The sequence below is a fragment of the Parus major genome, chromosome 1A (genome assembly GCF_001522545.3).
Source record: "Parus major isolate Abel chromosome 1A, Parus_major1.1, whole genome shotgun sequence".
NCBI classification, from domain to species: Eukaryota; Metazoa; Chordata; class Aves; order Passeriformes; family Paridae; genus Parus; species Parus major.
Window position 1 is genome coordinate 49,257,059 of NC_031773.1, and position 20,702 is coordinate 49,277,760.

The following is a 20,702-nucleotide window of genomic DNA, read 5'->3' on the forward strand; positions in this document are numbered from 1 at the left end:
GCTGGGAGTGATTTTTCTCTGCAGTGTGTGGGTATCTAGGGGAAGAATGGAAAAGAAAGGACATTTGCAGCCTGAAGAGAATTAGAAGGGTTGGGGATGAGGAGGAATGGGGAACAGCTTGGATAGACCCTGCTGTCATAGGAATGATCCCGGTAAACTGTAGGGAGGGCTTAGCCTGGATTCCCTCACCCAACCCCAGACTATGGATAGAATAGAGACTCCAAACTACATTTTGATGGCTTTTGTCACACAGAGTATATGCCTGAGAAGCACCAGAACAGACATTTCCCACCCCTATCCTAGGCTCTGGGGCATCTCTCACCAACCAAATGCATATTTGTATTTCTCTCACATATATGGGAGACGTTGCCAAGGTAAGGGGGCATATTCTGACTTCTCTTCCACCTCTGGACATGAGCCTGCCTCTCTGCACTGAACCCGAAGCAGGAGTGAATGTGTGTGTGCAAGCACGCGTGCTCCAGAGCACTGGGCAGCAAACTCACTCTCTATCACATCAGTAACAGAGATTCAGAGCAGGAGACATTTGCAGGCATGAGCAGAAGAAAACCTTCACGTTCCTTCTCCGGGGTGAGCGCGTGCTTCAGCTCTGAGATACGCTCCCTGCCTCTCGAAATTAATTCAACATTCCTGTGGCTTGGCGAAAAGAACCAGAATGAATAATGGGGCTGTGCTGGCCCTGCTGCAGATTGCCTGGTAGATACAGCCCTCTGCAGGAAGGAACAAGTCAAGAGACTGCAGCGGTGCTCAGGCTGCTCTGCTGGGCACAGGAACATGATAATCTCACATCCTCTGACTTTATCACTAAAATGATCACATTACCCTGAGTCTGGGGCCTGTTTTAAGCACTTTTATTTCTCTCTTTACACAAGAGACAAAACCCCCAGACTCCAGATGATAGCACTGTATGAAGATGGGAATGGATGCCTGTGTGTGTGCATGTGTGTGTGTGTGCTGGCAGGGAGATATATGTACCTCCATTTTTTCATGCTGTCTGACTTTCAAACACTTTCAAAACTTTCAGATACAAAACCCAGACCTCTGAGCTGCTCAAGGAACCAACATTTGTTGGGGACCCATCGGCCAGAAGGAGTGCTAGTGTTTGGGTTTCTTCCTTAAAGAAATCTGTGCTGGGCCATGAGTCTCAAAAAAGAGAGACAAAACACCCAGAGATGTTTTCCTGGTCCCACAGCATCTCTATGCTCAGTTAGGCCTTACATTGAATAGGGATCCAGTATCTTTAACGTTTTAAAATTTCTGACTCAGTTATAGAGCAGGGACTTCCCAGGACTACACTCCTCACTACAGACTTTTAGGAAAGGGGAGAGAGGGATTTCTTCTGAACTGAGGGCTTCTTACCTTACCTTGACCTCTGGCTTCACAGTGAATTTCTAAGTATCAGTGGCCTCCACCCCACAACCACTACACATCTGTTCATGGAAGAGAAACCACTGGGGACTTTCTGCTCTGCAACTGACTGGACCGTGCTCAGCTGCTCCAAGAGAATCTACACGGTCCCTCACAGAAAAATACCCCGGCCTGGTGTGACAACAGGAGGGGCTGGAGACACTGTGCAGACATTCCTGCCTCCTCTCAGATCCTGTCCCACATCTCTGGGCCTACGTGGGAGAACTCAAAGGCCAGTTGCTGTTGAGCCTTTATGTTCAGACATAGGCAACCCCACGCCCATGGCTCTGACAGTCCTCAGTGGATCGCACCCTGCGCCTCTGCCTTCAGCTTGGAAGGGGAAGAAGCAAAGAGGGTAAGATGTCCTGTCAGTCATCTGCCTGCTAAGTGGGAGGCAGAGGGAACCTTAGCTCCCAAATTTCTTCACTGGAAGAGCCCAGTGTGAGAGGGAAGTTGTCCAGTAACCTACACCTTTCTGACGCCGGTGACCAGGTCATGGTTCAGTTTTTGCTGGCAATCTTTTTCTTACGAGCAGAGACCAAATCATAGAAAGGATCCTGTGTGATGCTGGTCCTGGAAAGTAGAGGAAATGTGGGCAAAAGTAAGAGATTTAATGATGCAGAGCAGCACAGACAAACTAACTGAGCTTGTAGGGATACCACTTATCAAAACGTAGCACTGGAGATCTGCAGACTCACAGCAGAGAATTTAGCTGTGGCTAGAGATTCTCCAGAAGGGACCTCGAAACTCTTCAAAGTCAAGGGGTACCATAGCTATTGGACTTTAAACATTTCTTTCCACCCCCACTCCCTTTTCAAGCTTTGATAGCCAAATAAACTGTGTGACCATTTGTCCCTGGGGCTGAAAAAAGACTATTCAGGCCTCAAGTTCTCCTCACCGTATTGCCTCAATCCACTCATCACGCTCTGCTGGAGTGGCTGCTGAGATCTTGTAGGACTGATGCTTGCCTTCAACCACCTTCCCATCCCCATCTGTTTTGCAGGCTTTGATCTTCTGCCCTTTGCAGTTGGGATTGAAGAGTTCAAAGCAGTTCTGTCAGAAAGGAAACAAAATGGAGCAGTAGGATAAGACAGGGGAGACCAGGGAGACTGCTGCCTTCAACCATGGGTAACAGGGAGGAGTGTCCGAAATGCAACAGACCCTGTGTTTTCCCTCCCCAAAAATCTCCTTATGAGTTAGATGACCTTCCTTCTTAAGTAAATACACCCCTCCTGTGAAGGATTGCACACTAAAACAGGCTTTATGGAGAGATGGAGCGTCACCACTTACCAAAACACACCTTCTAGGATCTGTCACTCAGCTCCACTCATGCAAATCCCTCCCCTTTTTAAGAAGATGCAACATCCTCTTTTCTGCCTACCACACAGATAGAAGGCACTTTTCCCAGAGCCATGACACATCAAAGAGTGGGTATCCACAAAAGACACACAGAAGAAATGTGTCACTTCCTGGGCAAGTTCCCTAGCACCAACAGTTCTGTTTAGTCTACATGTGCTGTAACTCATTATGGAGAGTCCCAAGGAGATAAATTAAAACCACATCTCCTGGTGCAAAATAAGTGGGAAGTCAGCTGTGTGCATTCATCTCTGCCCCCCTACACACAAGTACACATGTGAAAACATGCAATGCAGTCAGCCAAAGAACAGCTCTCTACTCACACCAAATATGTAAATTAAAAGCACAGCCATGTTTAGATGGCAGTACAAGGCAGTTTGCAGCGGCACTTGCCCTCTGAGAAGCAAGTACAGTAGGAGCAATTTGTGTAGAGTAGGAATAATTTGTGTGCCATCTTCTCTTCCCTCCAACCATCTCATAGCCTGTGTTGGCAGAGTGCCAACCAGCGGACACTTACTGGCTTTTTGGGATCATCCACCTTCCGGACTGACAGATTCTCCAGAGGGATAATACCCAGAGGCTCTTTGTCCTGAAGGAAGGGAAACATGAATTAACACCCAACATGCTCCCCAAATCTATGCCACTGTTTAGAACCTCTCTAATTTCCCCTGTGTGGAGGTGACAAGGGCAGAGTAATGCCTCAGGAGATCCCTTCCATTGACACAATGGGGAGTTTAGTCAAGAGGAGACCACAGCTGCTGTGTCCAGCCCCTCTCCTCCTCCAGACAGGAGGTGAGCAAAGAGCACAGGAGAGAGTGGAGGTGTGAGATCAGTCTGGGAGCACGGGGTAAAAGGGGGAGACTTGCCTCCTACCCTCTGCTCCTCCCTGGCCCCTCAGAGGCCCAAAACCACGCAGAACAGTTTCCCAACCATGAGTGAAGCCTTTACCGTGGTATATTCAAAGTAATACAGGCAGTTATCGGTCAGAATGAACCAGCGGCGTTTCCAGGTTTTTACACGTCCTCCTAGAGGCAGTGAGGTTCAGAAGCCATTAGTCACACATTTTTCCATCCTTCCCCCAAGCTCCAGCCATGCACACACAGTCACACCCTCCCAGCTCTCCCTGTAGGTGAGCCCCAAGGAGACACCATGGGTAGCACTGATGCGATGCCATGTGATAGACACACACACGGAGCCAGTATTTTTCTGATGGGGCTAGGAATGGGGAAGGATATGTTTTTGAGTCTCTTTTTGAGCAGAGCCTGCAGGAGCTGGGACAAGGGAGCAGACATCCAGTTTCAACAGCAGGTGTCAGCCTCAGCCCACCGCAGCAGACAGGAGCGAAGGACAGCGGAGATGATGGCAGGTTCCCAGGGGAGATTCGCGGTGGGAGGTAGGCAAACAGGGAGGTCAGAGGAGCTAGAGGAGTCTTCCCCCTTACCTAGCTTCAGCAGCCAGCCTTCACGGTTAGGGTTGAAGAAAGTGTGGGTGAGATCGTTGCCATCGTCCTCTGGTATGGAGAACGGCTCGTTCTTTATGCTCTCAAATAGATTCTGCCCCCCAGCATTGGTGGGGAAGGAGAGAGAGAGAAACAGAGAGAAAGAAAGGAAGAAAGATTGATTTCTGACAAAGCTTGTACACAACTATCCTAGGTCCATCTGGCCCATCACTTTGTTTTCACAAGGGAAGTTGGGTGAAGGGCAGGAGAGCACACACGATGAGCACTGAGGTAAGTAGTCCCCAGTCTGCACCTCACAGGGTCTCCAGGGGGGTCACCAGCTCTCTTCTGCTTCTTGTGTCATAAAAAGGCTCTCAGTTTGGAAAACTGCAGCCATAAAATGGTGCTCTCATAGCAAGGCAAGCTGCAGTGACCAAGCCCAGCATGTCACAAGTGCTGTGGGTAGTATTAAGGCACTAGGATGGGACTCAGCACGGCAGAGATGCAGCCCCATTTAGAGCCCGGGTTGGTGGTGCCAAACGCTGCCGGGAAGTGGAATGTGGAGACCAGCACGTAGAGCTACATGGCCACAAGGAGGCACATTTCACAGAGCCAAAGCTTTGGCACTGAGGGGCACAAAGGCTGACATTCGTAAGAGCAGAGTGACAGGGAGGCAGGTTACTGGCTTCCAAAGGATACTGAAATGTTGTTCACATCATTGTATTTGCCATCATTTATTACACAAATCCAAGGCAAGGAAAAAAAAAAAAAAAGAGACTACAGGCTCCTGCAACTTTCCTCAAATTGCCTGAAAGAAGTGACACTCTGGAGAAAGATCTAAAGCCTCTACCCTGAGGGGATGCTACTCAGCAAACCCAGGTGTGGGGTGCAGGCATCCCCTTTGACACAAGACAGAAGTTATTCTGCCCAGGCTGTGTGGGTGAAGGCAGACACATACAGGCAGGCTGCCCACCTCCACTTTACCTCACAGGGCAGGTCCCCTGCAGGCTGAGCCTTTGGGAAAATGAAGCTTTACTAATGGATGCATCCCCTGTCTCTGCATCTCTGCTTTTCAGTGGACCCCAGGGGATGAGAAAATGGGAATTCTTCTTACCTTTAAAAGCTCTTCTGGGAGGTCCCCTCCATTGTCAATGCCTCTGTTGATGGACACAAACCTTTCAAAATGGGGTTTGTCTTTCACATTGGGGTTGTGCAGGCTGGTGTTAAGCATGATGATAGAGAAGGAGAGTACATAACAGGTATCTAGCAACAAGAAAGAAAATCAGGATGGGTGGCACTTGTCTTAGAGGGCAGATCAATGTACACCACAGGTGGCTTGGTTTCTAGTCACTGAAGAAGAGTCATCCTCCCATTTGTAGGAGAATAAAGGGGATATTCCCTCTGCTAGGAGAAGAAGGGACACAGCGGATTTCCTATGATGGAGGTAATTCCATGCCCTCAGGATAATGGGGCAAGTTGAGCAGCTGCAGTCTAACAACTGCTGGCTCTGCCAGCAGGAAAGTTTCTGCAGAGCTACATCTACATCTGTCAGTGCTATCCCTGCTGTGATGAGGTAACACCTCATGTGGAGCTGGGAGCCCTTCTCCAGTCTGTTGCCCATCGGGAGGGCCTAGAGCACAGCAGCAAAAGGAGGACTGAAGATGCTCAGTTTAATGAAAAGCTTCACAGGAACTGGGCTGCCTCCTTTAGCTTAAGGGGAAACACACTTCCAAGTGATGCTGCCTGTGCTTTGTGAATGGAGAAGGAAGGCTCCTCTCCCTAGCAAACAGACAGCTCAGCTTTACAGGCCCACACTACTCAGAGTCCCCAGAACTACCTGTGGACTGGAACACTCCCGGGTTACACTTGCAGTACCAGTTGGCGAAGGCCTCCATCATCCGGTCAATCTTCTGCGCCTCCCCAGGCAGCCGGAAGCTCCAGAGAAACTGTCTGTCGGGAACAGGGGGTGAGAGCAGCAGTCAGATTGGGCCCAAGGGACGTGGAGGCCTCCCCTCAACCCATGCAACACCATGAAGATAAGAGAAGTCATCCCATTGCACTGGGGAGACAACGCAGGGCATGGAGCAGGAGCTCTGCTACTCTCTAGAAACTGCCTGGATACAGCAGCCTCAAATACCCTAAATGAAGGAAGTAGAGCTAAGCCTCCCAGAAATCACAGCTCTGCTTCCCTAATGAGAGCCCTGCAAGGCAGCAGGGAGCTTGGGAGAAAGACTCCTGCCAGGAGGTGGCCTGTAATAAAGCAAGGTGCCCTAAAACAGAGTGACTTCGTTATTGAGGTAATGGGCACTGAGGACAGATGTTTCCTGCTGCCAAAAATAACTTTTTTCATTCCCCCAGACACTGAAACTACAGTAACCTCTTTTCTTCACGTGGGCAATCCAATCAGGGGGCCATAGAAATGTCTCCCACCCCCCTGAGAAATTGTTGACACCTCACAGAGTAACAGCCCTGGAGCCAACACACACAGCAGGGCCTTGGGAAGCTCCCGTTTCAGCCCAAGAGGACTTCCTGACCTTCCAGGCTGGTAAGACCCGGTGGCTGAGCAGGTTCCAGCACTGTCCCCTGCCCCAGCACACCCACTCACCTCAGCGCCTGCACCAGGTTGAGGTTGGCAAACTGGTGACACGCCACAAAGGCCTGGAGGATCTGAATGTTGGTGGGGTCCCTGGGAGAGGATAGAGGGAAAAGGTCAGAAGAGAGCTTTGACCCTGCTCAGTCTGGATGCTCCTTGCTGTGACAACATGCACCTGGCTCCATGCCAGTCTCACTTCCACTCTGACCATGAAGAAGCCAAGGCGCACACTGCAGTCGGGGATGACTGATCCCATATATGTATGTATGTATGTGTATATGTATGATGCCATACAGCCAGCCTCAGACACACTCCAAAGACCCTCCCAGGGCTGTTCTGCCCACCCAGCCCGCTGTGGTTGGAGATATGTTCAGTCTTGGCACCTGGATGAGGTCCGCCACAGGTCATCCAAAACGGATAGTTCAGAGGGGCCAGGCAGGACAGGGCACCAAGGGGTCTCCTCCTGCTGGGTTACTCACCTCCCACCCAGGTAATCCCCAATGGCTGTCTTGTTCAGGCCTTCACCCTTGTGGAGGAAGCTGGCGATCTCCTGCAGGTCTGAGGACAATACCTGGTGCTCGATCAGGTACTGGATCCCCTGGGAAGGAGAAGCAAGACAGGGAAGTAGAACAGCCCTGTGGTCTAATGAGAAAGTAGAATCCCAACGCTCTGATATCAGCCTTCATTAGCTTTGATGGACCTGCTCCTTTGTTGCTCCCCAGCCCCTTTACGGGAGACCACAGCCATGGTCTCATCTTTATTCAATCCCTCTCCATCCACTATGGGTTGTCAGTCCCATTCTCATTTCATTCCTAGATTTGGATAAATGTTTCACTGGGATGGAAACTCAAACAAACAAAATAGGGCAATGCAGATTTAAAGTCCAAAAAGGAAAAGTCAAAATAATAAATTTTAATATTTTCAATCAAAATGTCATGGTGTTCTGTTCCTAAATGTCTTTTTTATTTTTCCTAAATTAACTTAACTTAAAAGAAAAATTGTTTGTTTAAAAGGAGGCATAATAAAAAAAAAATGTACTCAGACAAAAATATGGGCTTGAGAGAACTTGAAACAATTTTTTCCTAGATTTTTCTTCTATGCCACAGAACAGAGAAGTCTGCAATCTTTTCAGCTCCATCCCTCCTACACAATAAGGATGGAATATGCTTTTAAAGGAATATAGAGGTTGTGAGTTGGGTTGTGCAAAGAGTCAATATCCTATTTTAGAGAGAATTTAATGATTTTTAAAGTCAGAGAAAAAGCTGAGGCTTTTTTCAAAAGATTCTTGACAATATCTAACAATGCTGCAGTTCTCCAGATCATATGCAATTCTCCCTGCAATATCCAATAACAGAATGAAAATTGTTTTAGATCCATCAAAATGTTCTACTTCAATATATTTATTTCACTTTCCCTTGTAATATATATGAAACTATTTTTAAAATGCCCCAAAGAAAAAGCAGTCTTAAAAGAAGAAATCAAAATTTTGGTGAGATTTTTTTTCCACTCTATTTTACTTTCTTTTTCCTCAGATGGATTTTCAGGGAGATCAATTTAATTTTGAAAAGCATTGCAGTGATGATTGGGCCATATTTTCCAGAAGAAAATATTTCTCCCCAAAGGTTTTTATCAGCCAGATTCCTAACGTTTACTTCCCCTAGCCTCAGGAGCTTTCCATGGAGATAGGAACTCATTTATAAGTATCAGCATTGCATGGATGGAGTGCAACCTTAGAAAGGTGAGGCAGCAAAAATAAGAGGGGCAAAGAAGTTTCCTTGCATTGCAGCACCTCCTACTGTATGGCATGTAGCAGGAGGGAGGCAATAATCAGAGATCTGCATTATATGGGCACACAGTATATAACATTTTGACCAGTCTGACTGGCATTGAACTCCTAAAGCTAAACTGCTTTAGGGTTAGAATTAGTTTGAGTATTCCTGCACAGCATGGCAGAGAGAGAGAGAGATGCCTCAAGGGCTTCAAAGCAAGGTCAGACAGAAAGGCAAAATAAAAGCACCTCTCACACAGGCTGTAAGTACATCACTGCTCTGAGACAGCTCCCACTGGCAGAGGGATGTCCAGGGGACTGGCAAACACTCCAGCTGGGGTGTGGACACTGGGGAGGGCATCTTGACGCTCTCAGCAGGGCACAGAGGAGGCATGAAAAGCTGTCATGCAGAGCTGCAGCCACCTGATGATATGTTAGCTGTGGTGGAGAGCTGATGATCAGCTATCGTTTGATCACAGCTTTGTGGTTTTCCTTGAAGAGCTCAAAAAAGTGTTCTGCCAGCGAGGAGGAAGGAAGAGGGAACTGTCTCTCTCACATCTTCTCTACTTAATCGCGATGGTTTTAGAGCTTTCTGCAGAGAGCTCAAGGCTATGGAGTCTTGACACCACTGGTCAGAGCCCCAGAAAGTGGGAAAGCTGTGTTTACTCCACAGTTCAACCAAAAATGTTTCCATGACATTGACAAATGACAAACAAATGACAGAGGCATCCTGTCCTCTTCTGTTCAGAATGAGCCAAGGAACCTGACACGCTCTCAAAACTTCTCACCTTCTTTTTAGTTCATCCTCCTCTATCACACTATAGCAAGCTCCTAGCCTCTCACAGTCAAGAAGGGCTGTGCTGAAGGAAATTTGGCTCTCATAGCATGCTGGCAGCGTTAAACCATCCTTGTTTTACTTCTCTTAGGTTTGGGTTGAACTGTATGGCGTGGCCTCTAAGCCCATGATGGGGGGAGGCAACACAGCTTGATCATATCAGAAGACCTCAGTCAGGGGCAGGCTGGAGGCTGCTCCCAACAGGGGCCTCAGCAAGGCAGGAACCCATCCCCACAGTCCCCTGCCACGGTTCCTTTGACATCAGTGGCTGCAACTGGAACAGCAGCCAGCAGAGCCTCTTCCTCCCAGCTTTATCCTCATAGGTGAAATGAACAGATCCTACCTTTTCAGGATCCATGTTGAATTTCTTCCGGCCCAGGGACAGAACTTTATCCCTCTGTGACAGCTTGCTGCAAACACAAAAAAAGAACGAAAAGACAAACTTAGAATAAAGGACCACGTCATTTCACTCACAAGGTGAGGTATCTCAAGGACAGGTGCCTGACTATCAAGAAATAATGAGAAATAGGATAGAAGGGCCTCGTTTCCCTGCCCATTTCCCTCCTGGCCTCATTTTCCTGCCTTTGTTGGGAACTGAGTGCCATCAGTGTTCTTGTTTTCTCAACTTAAAAAGAGACTTTGTAAGCAAAGGAATATTCATTCCACTTGCCTGGTCTGCTCTCCAGGATTGTTGTCTGCCTCTTGCTTCTCCTCTGCCTGTTGGAAACGCTCAATCTCTGCAAATACCTCTGCAATCTCCTCCTTCAGCTTCTGCAAAAGAAGTATCAGGAAGATGATGGCAAATGGAGGGAAAAACAGCAGACGCTGTAAGGAAGCATAAGAGCATGTCTTACTTCTTCCCTCAGTCATAGGAAAAGGACAGGTCAGGTGGTCATGACCACCAAGGATGCCTGTGAAATGGGCACTGCTCTGGAATGACCCTGCTGGAGTCCAGATGAAAACAACTGGAAAGAGGGAAAGAAGGATGTTCTTATGCCTATTGTGAATCAAGACTGGAAAAATCAACCTTAATCGGTGTGGCGAGTGTCAGAGAACTCACCCCACTGTTGATTTCAGTTCCTCAAACTATGTCAGATGCAAGAATCCTTCCATTGTGCCCATTCCTCTTGAGCTTTTATTTTGCATAGCCCTGCTACACATCCAGGAAAGGAGAAGTGGAACTGGTAACTGTGACATCAATATGAGCCCACAATGTGGCTGTATTGTGAAACACAAAAATTTTAATGTACCTGCCATTTAAATACCATTGAGCAGATAACTCTTCAGGTGGGAAAAAAAAAAAAAAAAAAAAAAGAGAGAGGAGGAGTAAAGGTAAAGTAATTACTGCCAGATTTTAAAAAATCAATTGTGGAATTCACTTTCCTTTAGTCCCATGACAGACCATGGCTGCCTTGGCTGGATGTTCTGTGTTACCATGGAAATGACGGTGTCTATATCTTGTTGCTTCCATCCTGCAGTTATGTTCCACCTCAAAGCCAAAGTGCATCACAGTTGTCTTCCAGGAATCACCCAAATTCTTCCCCATACCAACCAGAACAGGCAGAAGGGTTTTTTTATGACAGATACTTTTTCATCAAGGAATGAGGATGTGGATGGAGCACATAATCAGATAGAGAAATTGAATTTCTGCAATACTCCATAATTTAAAAGAGCTTCTGTGTTTCAGTTTTGTTCTGGCCACCTTCGGTTGTGCTCCATTGGTCCCCAGAGCTGTGAGTGTTCTTTACTAAGTTTTAGGTGTTGCCCAAATGTAACATATCCATGATCTCAGCTCATGACTTTCAAATTATTATCTATTTTGTTATTTTATTTACTGCTCACTTTTAGCAGTGTTTCTTGCAAGCCAAGATTCATCCTCTCTTCTCCTCCCTCCCTTTCCCCCAGATACATCCCCAAGTGTGTTTAAGGTACTGATAGATACGTTCTGAAAAAAATCCCCTGGGTAAAATGTCTCTTGTTCCACGGCACTCTTTTCACCTAAACTCACTCCACTGGACACTGTGTACCCCATTGCTTAATGGCTTTGGGTTTTAAAACATGGGTTTGTGCAGTCTAGCAACCTTTCTCTGTCCATAGTGGACAAAAAAATGTAGTATTCCTGTTCAAGTATCCTGCTCCTACAGTGCCCATCGCCTGTTCTGGAAACTGAAGAGAGACAAACCGCGCACAAGCAAATCCCAGGCACGCACATTCATAATCTGTTTTGCAAGGGGGGACAAGAGACCATTCTGGTTTGCAGCAGAGAGAGGAGGTCTGGAAGCCTAAAAAGTAATTTGTAGATTGGCTTAATCCTTTACTCTATGCCAGGAAATATTGCAGCTATTCCCTAGGCATCTGGACAGCTTCATGTTGTGGAAAAATCAGTCCAAGCCCAATGATTCAGTGCTATAAGCTCTCTCAAACGGGAAACCACATTTCATGGTGGAGGCAGAATGGAATAGAAAGGGCACTGCACCATGCAGGACTGTGATGCAGTCTTAGTGACTGATTTTGAATCTGTTATTTTCAGACATTTTAGGAGCTACTGGAGAAATGGTTGAGTCTGCTAAAAGGAAAGAAGAAAAGCAAGTTCAGCCACAGAAACTTGTGTGGAAGGTTCTGCCATGAGACCTCTTAGAAGAGACAGGATCCTTCATGCATGTTAGAGGTCCACAAAGCAAACAAAAGTTTGATAAACACAGGGGGATGCTGCAGGTAACTAGGACTGATATGCCATTAGCAGGTAATCAGTAATTATAAAGAATCATGAGCCAGTACAACTTAGTGAAGGCATTTCTTTAATCCTAAATACATGCAATCCCAGCTCAACATTGCTCATAATCTGACCAAGCCTTTTTCAAATATCCCATCAGGGCAGCTGATGGCTCCTGCAGCAGAGAGTACCACAGGCTGGATGTACCCTGGTAGCAAACAGGCCAGGGCAGCCTGAAGTTTAAAACTCAAGTTGGATCGTGACAGAGAAAATGTCTCCAGTGCAAGAGCACTTCTGCATGGCCTGGACTGTTATGCAAAGATGCTCCTTGGTGAATCAGATTTGAGAAGGTTAGGCAGACACAAGGGTCAGGATGTTCCTTACCTTAATGTCATCCAAAAGCTCCTGCTTGTGCTTCCTGATTGTCTCTATTTCAGCCTCTTCAGCCCCACTCAAGCCAGTCGATTCTGAAAGAATAAAGATTCCTGTGAAAACTCTACCACGACCGACGTATCATGGAAAAAGCTGCCCAACCTCTCAGCACTTAACTTCTCCTAGGGTCATGCCACAACAACTCTGATTTCTGTGTTTCAGCATCTCTGCTCCCTGCTGTTGCAACCACTGCACCTCACTTTTGCCTTGCAAATGGTTCTCAGTCCAGAGTGTGCAGCACAGACCATACCCCCTCTCCTTGCAGCCAGAGGCTCTGCACAGCCCTCTCAGCTAACCCTGCAGACACCCACTGCCTATTCAGCCAATTCTGCTCGCCCTGAGCATGGTGAAGAGGTCCCATTAAATGCTCTCTGGTGGTTGGTATGTCAGTCATCCTTAGGTACTGAAAAATCTATGACCTAAATACTTCATCTACATCCAAACCTTCCAATAAAACCACTGGCTTCATGAGTTGATTGGCCACAGCTAGAGTCAGAAATGGTTTCAGAGAGAAAGCCGAGATTTTTCAAGTAGGAGGGCAGGATCTGGGGGATGAAAGCCTTGCTGAAAAATGTCTTTGGGCAGCTGTTGTTCTGTGAACAGCAGAAAATGCAGAAATTATGAGTAAGCTTCCTTGTAATGTACAGGAACTTAAACAAATAGCAGCAAAGCCAAGGCAACCACAATATGATTCATAAAAGACCTAAAAAAATTGGGGTGACAGTGCTGCTGCTAAATATAATCCAGGAGAAACATAGCTTCTTCAGTAAGGAGAAGGAGAAGGCTGCAGCCCTAGAGAGGAGACAAAGCAGAAGGTGAGGCCCCAGGAAAAAAGCAGAGCTTGCAGAAGGCTGAGAGCACTGGTGAACTTGCAGGCAGGGTCCTTGCTGCACCTAAACACTGCAAGATAAATCTTCCCAGGAAGCCAGGTCAAGTCACTGGATGCCCTGCTCCACTGTTTCATAAGACAAAATTCCCTGGGCCTCCTGTCTTCCCAGAAAAAGGGGAAGTAGCACCAGTTGCATTGGAAATTGCCTTAGTGTGGATCTCACATGAAAAACAACTGCTATAAATATGAGTGGAAGAAAAAAAGGGAAGGAAGCAGCCGTGACAGACAGAAGGAAAAGCGACAAGGGCAATCATCTTAGTATGCTTCTTTCCTGTCATGGCCACAACAGCTCAGAAAGACCCGTCTTCCCCCCATCCTCCTGGCTGGTTGGGTTTCCATCTGCTGAGTGTTCTCCTGTTACTTTTCTCGGGCTGCAGCCTCTCTCCTGCCACTCTTCCTGATGGTTTCAAGCACTGCATTCCCTGGGGAGAGGCTGCTGAGTCTGTGGGAGTAAAGCACTGGACAAGGAGCCAGCATGAAGCCAGGCTGGGAAGGACCCACGTGCCCTCGCAGCCTCACAAGCAGCCCTTGTGAAGAGCACCAAGAAGCTTTGGATTGATGAAGCCAGTCAAGAGGGAAGGAAAAAGGCATCCAAAAGCTTGCAACAGCCAGATCTGTAGGTGAGGGGAAAACCAAAGCAGGCAGGAAGCCTAGCAAACAAAAACACAAACAAATGAAAAGTAACCACAAAGAAAACCAATCGAAAACATGCAGTGGCTCTGGTACTTGTTAGGGGGGTTGCTGACTTCCCTTTGAATGTCAGCCCTGTGCCTCTGAGCAGTGCCCATGCCCTTTAGCTTAATTTATGTATCCTGCAGTTGTGGTGTCTGCAGGAGATCAGGCTGGCCTCTCAGTCTCTCCAGCTGTATCTCTCTCACTCCTGTTGGGGCTTATAATTGTGGAATCACTGAGGTGACTCCTTGACAAATTACAACTAAGACCTTCTGCCCTGTATTTCTTTCCACAAAAGAGGACAACCCTGAGGAGCCCTGCCTTCCCCTGCCCCATCAGCAAACTCTGTGGTGTGGCTGGTTGCTTTGCTTCAGTTGTTCTGTGTCTACTAAAGCATCTCAAAGAGTCATGAGGCTCCCAGAGGACACCATCTCACCCACACGACCCCCAACAAGGCTGCAAACAACACAGTCCCCCTTCCTCCTGAACATCTGAAAACCCCAACTCCCATCTGCCCAGTTTGTCAGAATGAGAAAAGTGTGGGAAGGATTGTGTGTGTGGGGAGGGCAGGGGAGAAAAAGAATGAGTCATGGAGAAGGGGAAGGAATCAAGGGGTAAAAAAGTAGGAAAGGGTGACACAGTTTGGAAAAAAATGGATGGATCAAACTTTTAGAGCAATTTAGACTGAGCTGCAGAGAAGGTCTTTGTCAGGTTTCCTATATAGCTTGAGTATTTGGTAGCTTTAGAAAATGGTCCAGGCCTTGTCAAAGTCCTCAGTACCACCTGAGTTCTACTTCCCTCCAGGACTAGGTCAGCACACAGACGAAGCATAGCCCTGGTCAGGGTTCTCTGCACAGGGGAAATTTCACCCTGAAGAAGAACACACCACAAAACCACCTGCAGGCTTCAGAAAGATGCTGTCAGCCCAACCAACACTGAAGTTTTCCTGTTCAGACACATAAAAAATGGCTTGTATCCTCTACAGAGAAGACCCAGGGCTGTTGTTTGGAATTTATTTTCAGGGAACAAATGTTGAAAGGAAAGTGCATCAGCATCACATTTGTGGGTCTTACACCTGCTCCTGAGGTTGTTTCCCCCTCTCAGTGCAGACCCAGATAAAAAGACCTGCCAGTTCCTCATGAACTGACCAGGATTGTATTTTCAGTGCTGTCACTCAAAACAGTCACTTCAATTCCAGTTGTGGTGGCTTATGCTTTCAGCCTCTCCATCCAGAGGGCAGGTCAGAATTGCCCAAACATCTGGGTACTTGTGTGACCAGCAGAGAGTTCTGTGTTTTCTGATTTCACTTCCCATTGCAAAGGCTGTGCTGAACCACGCAGGTGTAAGGCTTTCAGTCCCATGGAAAATTACAGGAATAGGGAGGTGGCTTTTGAAGCACAGAGGTAAGTGGGAAGTGACCACCCAGGAGAGCTGGAAGGATGAACTGCAGAAGCAGCAGGGGAGGGTTATGAAGAATGATTGCATCTGTGCCACTGCTGCAGAGCAGTGTGTTACACACCCATGGCAGGACAGCAGAGGTTCATCAGGCCCATCTGCAAGGCAATGGAGGGCTTTCAGTGTCACTGATAACGGGCTGGGGCACCTCCACCCATGGCAGCACATGGGCAGAGCACCCTGATGGGCAGCTTCTGCCTGAAGGAGGCTCTCTGGTAGAAAAGAGATTCACCTAAGATTCCTTTTCTTTTTTAATATGGCTGCTGTGTCATCTCCAGTACAGACCACACCTCCACAGCCAGGTACCAGTCTAGCAGCAGGGAGATGACAGAAAGCCTGCCAGTCCTCAATTCCCTCCAGTCATGTGTGTCTCCCTCCTGCAGCCACTCCACAGTTCTCTGCCAGCTGGTGTCAGAAGAAATTCAACATAAATCCCAACAGGTTTGATTTGCACGTTTCAGCTATGAGGGGGTGGGAAGGCTGGGAAGAAGAATTTATGTTGTCCCACGTGAGAACTTACACCCATCCTTCAGGATAGCTTCCCGTGGCTTTTGACTAGAGCTCCTACCCCACACACCCCAGCACAGGACACCACAGTACCAGTCTGCTCTCCCGTGTTTCACACATCCATCTCAAGGGCTTGGCACACCAGCTCTGTGGCCTCACTCAGACAATCCTGAGAGGGTTCTGAAGGAAGCTGGAAGAGGACACACACTGCAGGGAGAGCAGCCTCCCCAAGGCATCAAGCCTTACTTGCAAACAGACGTGTACAAAGCAGGACCATCATGTCACCAGGTTGGAGGGCGCCCATAGAAAGGTGTACACGCCTCACCTCTGACCTTGTGCCACAACTGAGCAATTCCAAATGCATTCAGTACTCTGCAGCTCACTGGAAAACTGTTTCTGGTGGCAGCCTTGGCTCCCCAGGGACTTCAGCATCAAACAAACCCGCTTTCTCACCCAGTTGAGGAATGACAGGATGGGATGGAGCAAAATCACTGGTCAGAGCCAGCACATCTCTCCAGGCATTGCCTGTCTCCAGGTTGTGCCTGAATAGGATCTCACTGTGCTACTGCAGCATGTATACTTCCTTGAAAGTATAATTGCTTGAATGTGTAACTTTCAAGACAAAATTAACTCAGTACACATAACTTGAGTGAATGACTGTGTCAGACCTCCAGTCAGGAGACCCTCAGTTTCTGTCGAAGGCACACCCCAAAATTAATAGCAAAATATGATGCATCCCTCCTCCTGCCCAGTCTGTCCTGCAGAAGCTTTGTCCACAGTTGCTTTCAGGTAGTGAGGGCTGGGTGATCAAAAGAGACCCATTTTCACCAACATTCAACACCAGTCAGCTGCTGGCAAGAACTCAGCTCCTACAGGTACCACCAATTTCCCTGGCCAGCAAGGCTGTTATGTGATTTGAGCATGCCTTTTCCTTGGCTACACACCTCAGAGCTAAAAAGTGCACAACAGTTGTTGAAACTGGGCTTTTTGCTTTCACTCTGTGCTCCATAACCTATACACAAAAGTCTGAGGGGACAGAGGCAGAATGAGAAGAGACATTGCAAGGTGATCCTCTTCCTTCCTTTGTTCAGCCTGTTCCCACTCAGCTCTCCCTCTTTGCTGGCTATGCAGAGACACACACTCAGAGCTTCCTCAGCCAGAAGCTGGAAATGATCAGTCTGGTGGTGTGCCTTTCCTTGCTGAATCCCAACCACTTTATCCAACACCTCCCAAATCAGGAAATAAAACCTAAGGTCTCTCTCAGTTCCTCAGGTGTGGTTTATTTCCCCTCACCCACATCTGCCCACTGATATTATTTCACAGCCAGGCAGGCCCACCTGTAGATCACCTGAAGCTTCTAGAACCCTAACACAGTTGTTCACCTCTAACAGGGCCATAAGCAAGGGAGGCCCCAGCACCAAAAGCCGTGCAAGGGCATCACAATGGGATACCCAACCGCACGAGAGGCTCCGCAAAGCCAGCTCCTGGGATCTGTAGGGAAACACCACGGAGCAGCTGGCCAGAGCTGCAGGAAGAGCAGCCAAAGCCTACGAGCGCTCACACAGGTGTCACACACACCATGGATGCTGAGGAGTCAGCTCCCAGCTCAGCCCAGCACCGCTGGAATCAGAGTGGAGACACTCTCAGCACGGAGGCCATTCAAACCCCTGGGGAAATTTCTCCCGGTGCGAAAGGAGAGCAAGTAAAAAGAAACCCATGCCTAATGCTGAACACTGACAAGCAATTAACTGGACCACCAGGGATCTTCCAGCACGTCATTCCTCCAGCCAGCAGCAGCAGCAGCACCCGCTCTGGCTGCTGGGACTTCATGGTGTGCTCTTCTCCATCAAACTGAGTGCACGGCCCTCTCCCCAAAAAAGGCACACGGTGGTTGAGGCTTACCAGCAGGACAAAGGTCCATCCTGAAGAGCACGATATATTTCCAACACCAGTGGTTTTCCTCCTTGTACTCGGCTCGTTCAGATGCTTCACAGAACTGAAACAACTTGGAGCCGGCTAACAAGACCGCAGCAGCTTTGGTGGGGCGGGTTTCCCTGCGACTCCTCCTTCCTCTCATCATCCTCTCCCCACCCCGATCGCATGGCACAAGCTTGCAGCAGTGCAGCAAACTCTGCATGTTTCGATGACTTAACAAGGGCTCATTGGCTACTAATGAAATGCAAATGCACAAATGCATTTCCATTCCCAGCAGCTCTTTGGGAATCTCTGTTTGAGGAGACTAAAATTAGTGGTGAGAGGCTTTTGTCTGAGATACTCAGAGGAGAGAGGAGGGGGAAAAGGAAGTTCTTGATTCAGAAAACCCATCTGATTGGGGAAGTGGTTTCATGTTAAAGGGAAGATTCTTAAGTGTTAAATCTGCAGCAGGTTGGGGTGGGGGCAGGGCACGAACACTGTAGAATTGGAGGATGGTCGATGGAGGGGAGAATAAAGTCATCAGACTCTTCTGCCTCGCTGGCTGCTCAGTGTCACTTTAAGTCTTGCTCCTCCTCCGACCCCTCCAAACTGTTTTTCTTGTGGAACCTTGTAAGGATAGAGTGAACTAGGAAGAAATGCAGTCCTCTCTCAGGTTTAGCAATATTCCTGTTGGTGTGAGAGCTGGCATTTAGCAGGACTTTTGAAGGCACTTGTGCTGCTCTGTTCTCCTGTGAGGCACAAAGGTGCTGTTTCTCCTCCCAGCCCTCCACACAGCTCCAGGAGGCCATACACATCCCCTTGAGTTGTTTTTTGGTTGTTGTGTGATTTATGTGGTAGAGCTGTGCTGTAGGCAATATGGGAAAAATATCCCCATGCAGGAGAGGTCCATGTTAGAGACATAAGAAGTGATGATTGAATAAATAGCTCGAGGTGAAATTCAGAACAGGTGTAATGCCCAAGTGCTCTTGTCTCCTCTGGCAGGACTGAAGCAGTAGAGGGTTAGCCCCTTTCCTTCCATGAACACTTTCCTCTGAAGCATTCTCCATCCTCAGCTCCCCAGCCTGATGCTGTACTCGGGGCAGGCCTTGAGCAGCACAGCAAAACAGAGCCAGACTTCTGTTTACCATCTCTCCCTGAGACAGCAAGGTAGAGTTTCCAAGAGCATTGTGCACGTAGAAAAATAAGAAAAGACCTTGTGGCTTGTTGTGCAGTCGGAGCTTGCATCTGTGTACCCTCACCACCACACAGAAGAGGGTCCTGTGAGAGCGAAGGTCCTTGACTCACTAGGAAGGGAAGAGCTATTATCTTCCCACATTCCCATTAACTGAGTCTGGTCTGAAGTCCTCTGGAGAGAATAACTGGTCCTTTAAAAGGCTTGATGTGAAAGGTAGGACCTGCCTGAACACTCTGGCTAGGGTCCCTTGCTCTAGGGCCATTCAGCCTCACCAGCAGAGACACAGATTGCCCTCCCTTCCCCCCAGTCTCCTGTGTTTGCTCCAACCTGTGGTTATGCTGTAAGTTCAGTGCTGTTATTAGAGAGGGCAAGAGCTCTGATGAACCTCAGGGAAGAGCAGGAGATATCCCCACCTTAAACATGTCAAGTGGTGGCAGAGATCCAGAAAGAATTTACACAGGCAGGGTCACAACCTGTGGTCTTTAGGAAGAGTTGATGGCAATCATTTAAGACTCACTTTCTATAGCCAGTTTCAATATTTACACGGAAGATGTTAGAAGCTTACTTGGCAGTGAAAAAAGAAGGGAGTGAGCTACCTGAATGCAAACTAATTTCAAACTGTTACATCCACGTCTGTCCACACCTTCATTTCACAAAATGTCCACACCTAAAAGCTATCAGAGGCCTGCATTTGGGTCACAAATTGTTAAAATCCTACCCTTTGTAAATTAAATTTCCATCTTGATATTCCTGGCTACATAAGAGGAGAAGTCAATGCTCCACAATCTGGTCCAGATCCCCCAGTTTCTTCACTGGAGCTGGTTCTGGACCTCCAGCCCAGCCCCTTCCTTCCCTCACCCTTTACTACAAAAAAATAGTTTCAGCAGTATCAAGCAGATATGTCAGCCTAAAGTACTCCCACAAAGGTGGGAGACATAGACAGGCAGCTTGATCAGGGCTGCTCTTACACATGTGTGTAAGCAGGTCCAACCACAGAGACCTGCAAACACCAAAATAGATGCCTCTGTGCCCTGCAGAAGTATTTCAGCCACTCCAGCAGAGTACAAAACCTGGCCCTGTGTCACATACTTCCTTCATTTTTTAGCTCCTTGATGTTTCTTTCTCTAAGATTTTCCTGCCTGTCTGTTGGAATTCCCTGTTTAGAGACCTTGCTACTATTTCAGTTCAATGATCACCTCCACTACCTGCATTCCTCTGGATCTGGTAGCCTTGCTTGTAACACTTGATGCACTTTAAATGCTTTATTATGTTATTTCAGCCAGAGGAGTCTGAATGCACTGATAAAAAACTGCATGAGTCTATGTCACATGAAAACAAAGCACCTGTGAGAGGTTTTCTCATGGGGGTACACAACAGACAGGATCACGTAAATAAACTAACCCTAGAGCATCTCCCATTCTTTCCAAAGTGCAGGGTAAGTGGTTCCTAGCCCCCCACTAATTCTCATGGTGGAGAAAATACTTCAGTTCTAGTAAGGGAGGGAGGGAGG

At 47.8% G+C, this 20,702-nt stretch overlaps 1 protein-coding gene across 2 annotated transcripts; it reads right to left on the minus strand.

Moving 5' to 3' along the window:
* Positions 1 to 809: 809 nt before the first annotated feature.
* CYTH4 (cytohesin 4) lies at positions 810 to 18,243 on the minus strand. Of its 2 annotated transcripts, none has more exons than XM_033514658.1 (13): positions 17,986 to 18,243; positions 12,513 to 12,595; positions 10,086 to 10,186; positions 9,759 to 9,825; positions 7,292 to 7,410; positions 6,825 to 6,905; positions 6,054 to 6,169; positions 5,334 to 5,482; positions 4,223 to 4,334; positions 3,730 to 3,806; positions 3,299 to 3,370; positions 2,324 to 2,478; positions 810 to 1,998 (listed from the first exon to the last, which is right to left on the minus strand). In XM_033514658.1, the coding sequence occupies exons 1-13, from the start codon at positions 18,218 to 18,220 to the stop codon at positions 1,926 to 1,928; spliced, it is 1,440 nt and encodes a 479-aa protein (XP_033370549.1). In that variant the 5' UTR covers positions 18,221 to 18,243; the 3' UTR covers positions 810 to 1,925. The 2 variants fall into 2 exon arrangements, with proteins under 2 accessions (XP_033370549.1, XP_015484927.1); XM_015629441.3 differs by having other exon boundaries at positions 6,057 to 6,169; positions 17,986 to 18,238.
* Positions 18,244 to 20,702: the final 2,459 nt, after the last annotated feature.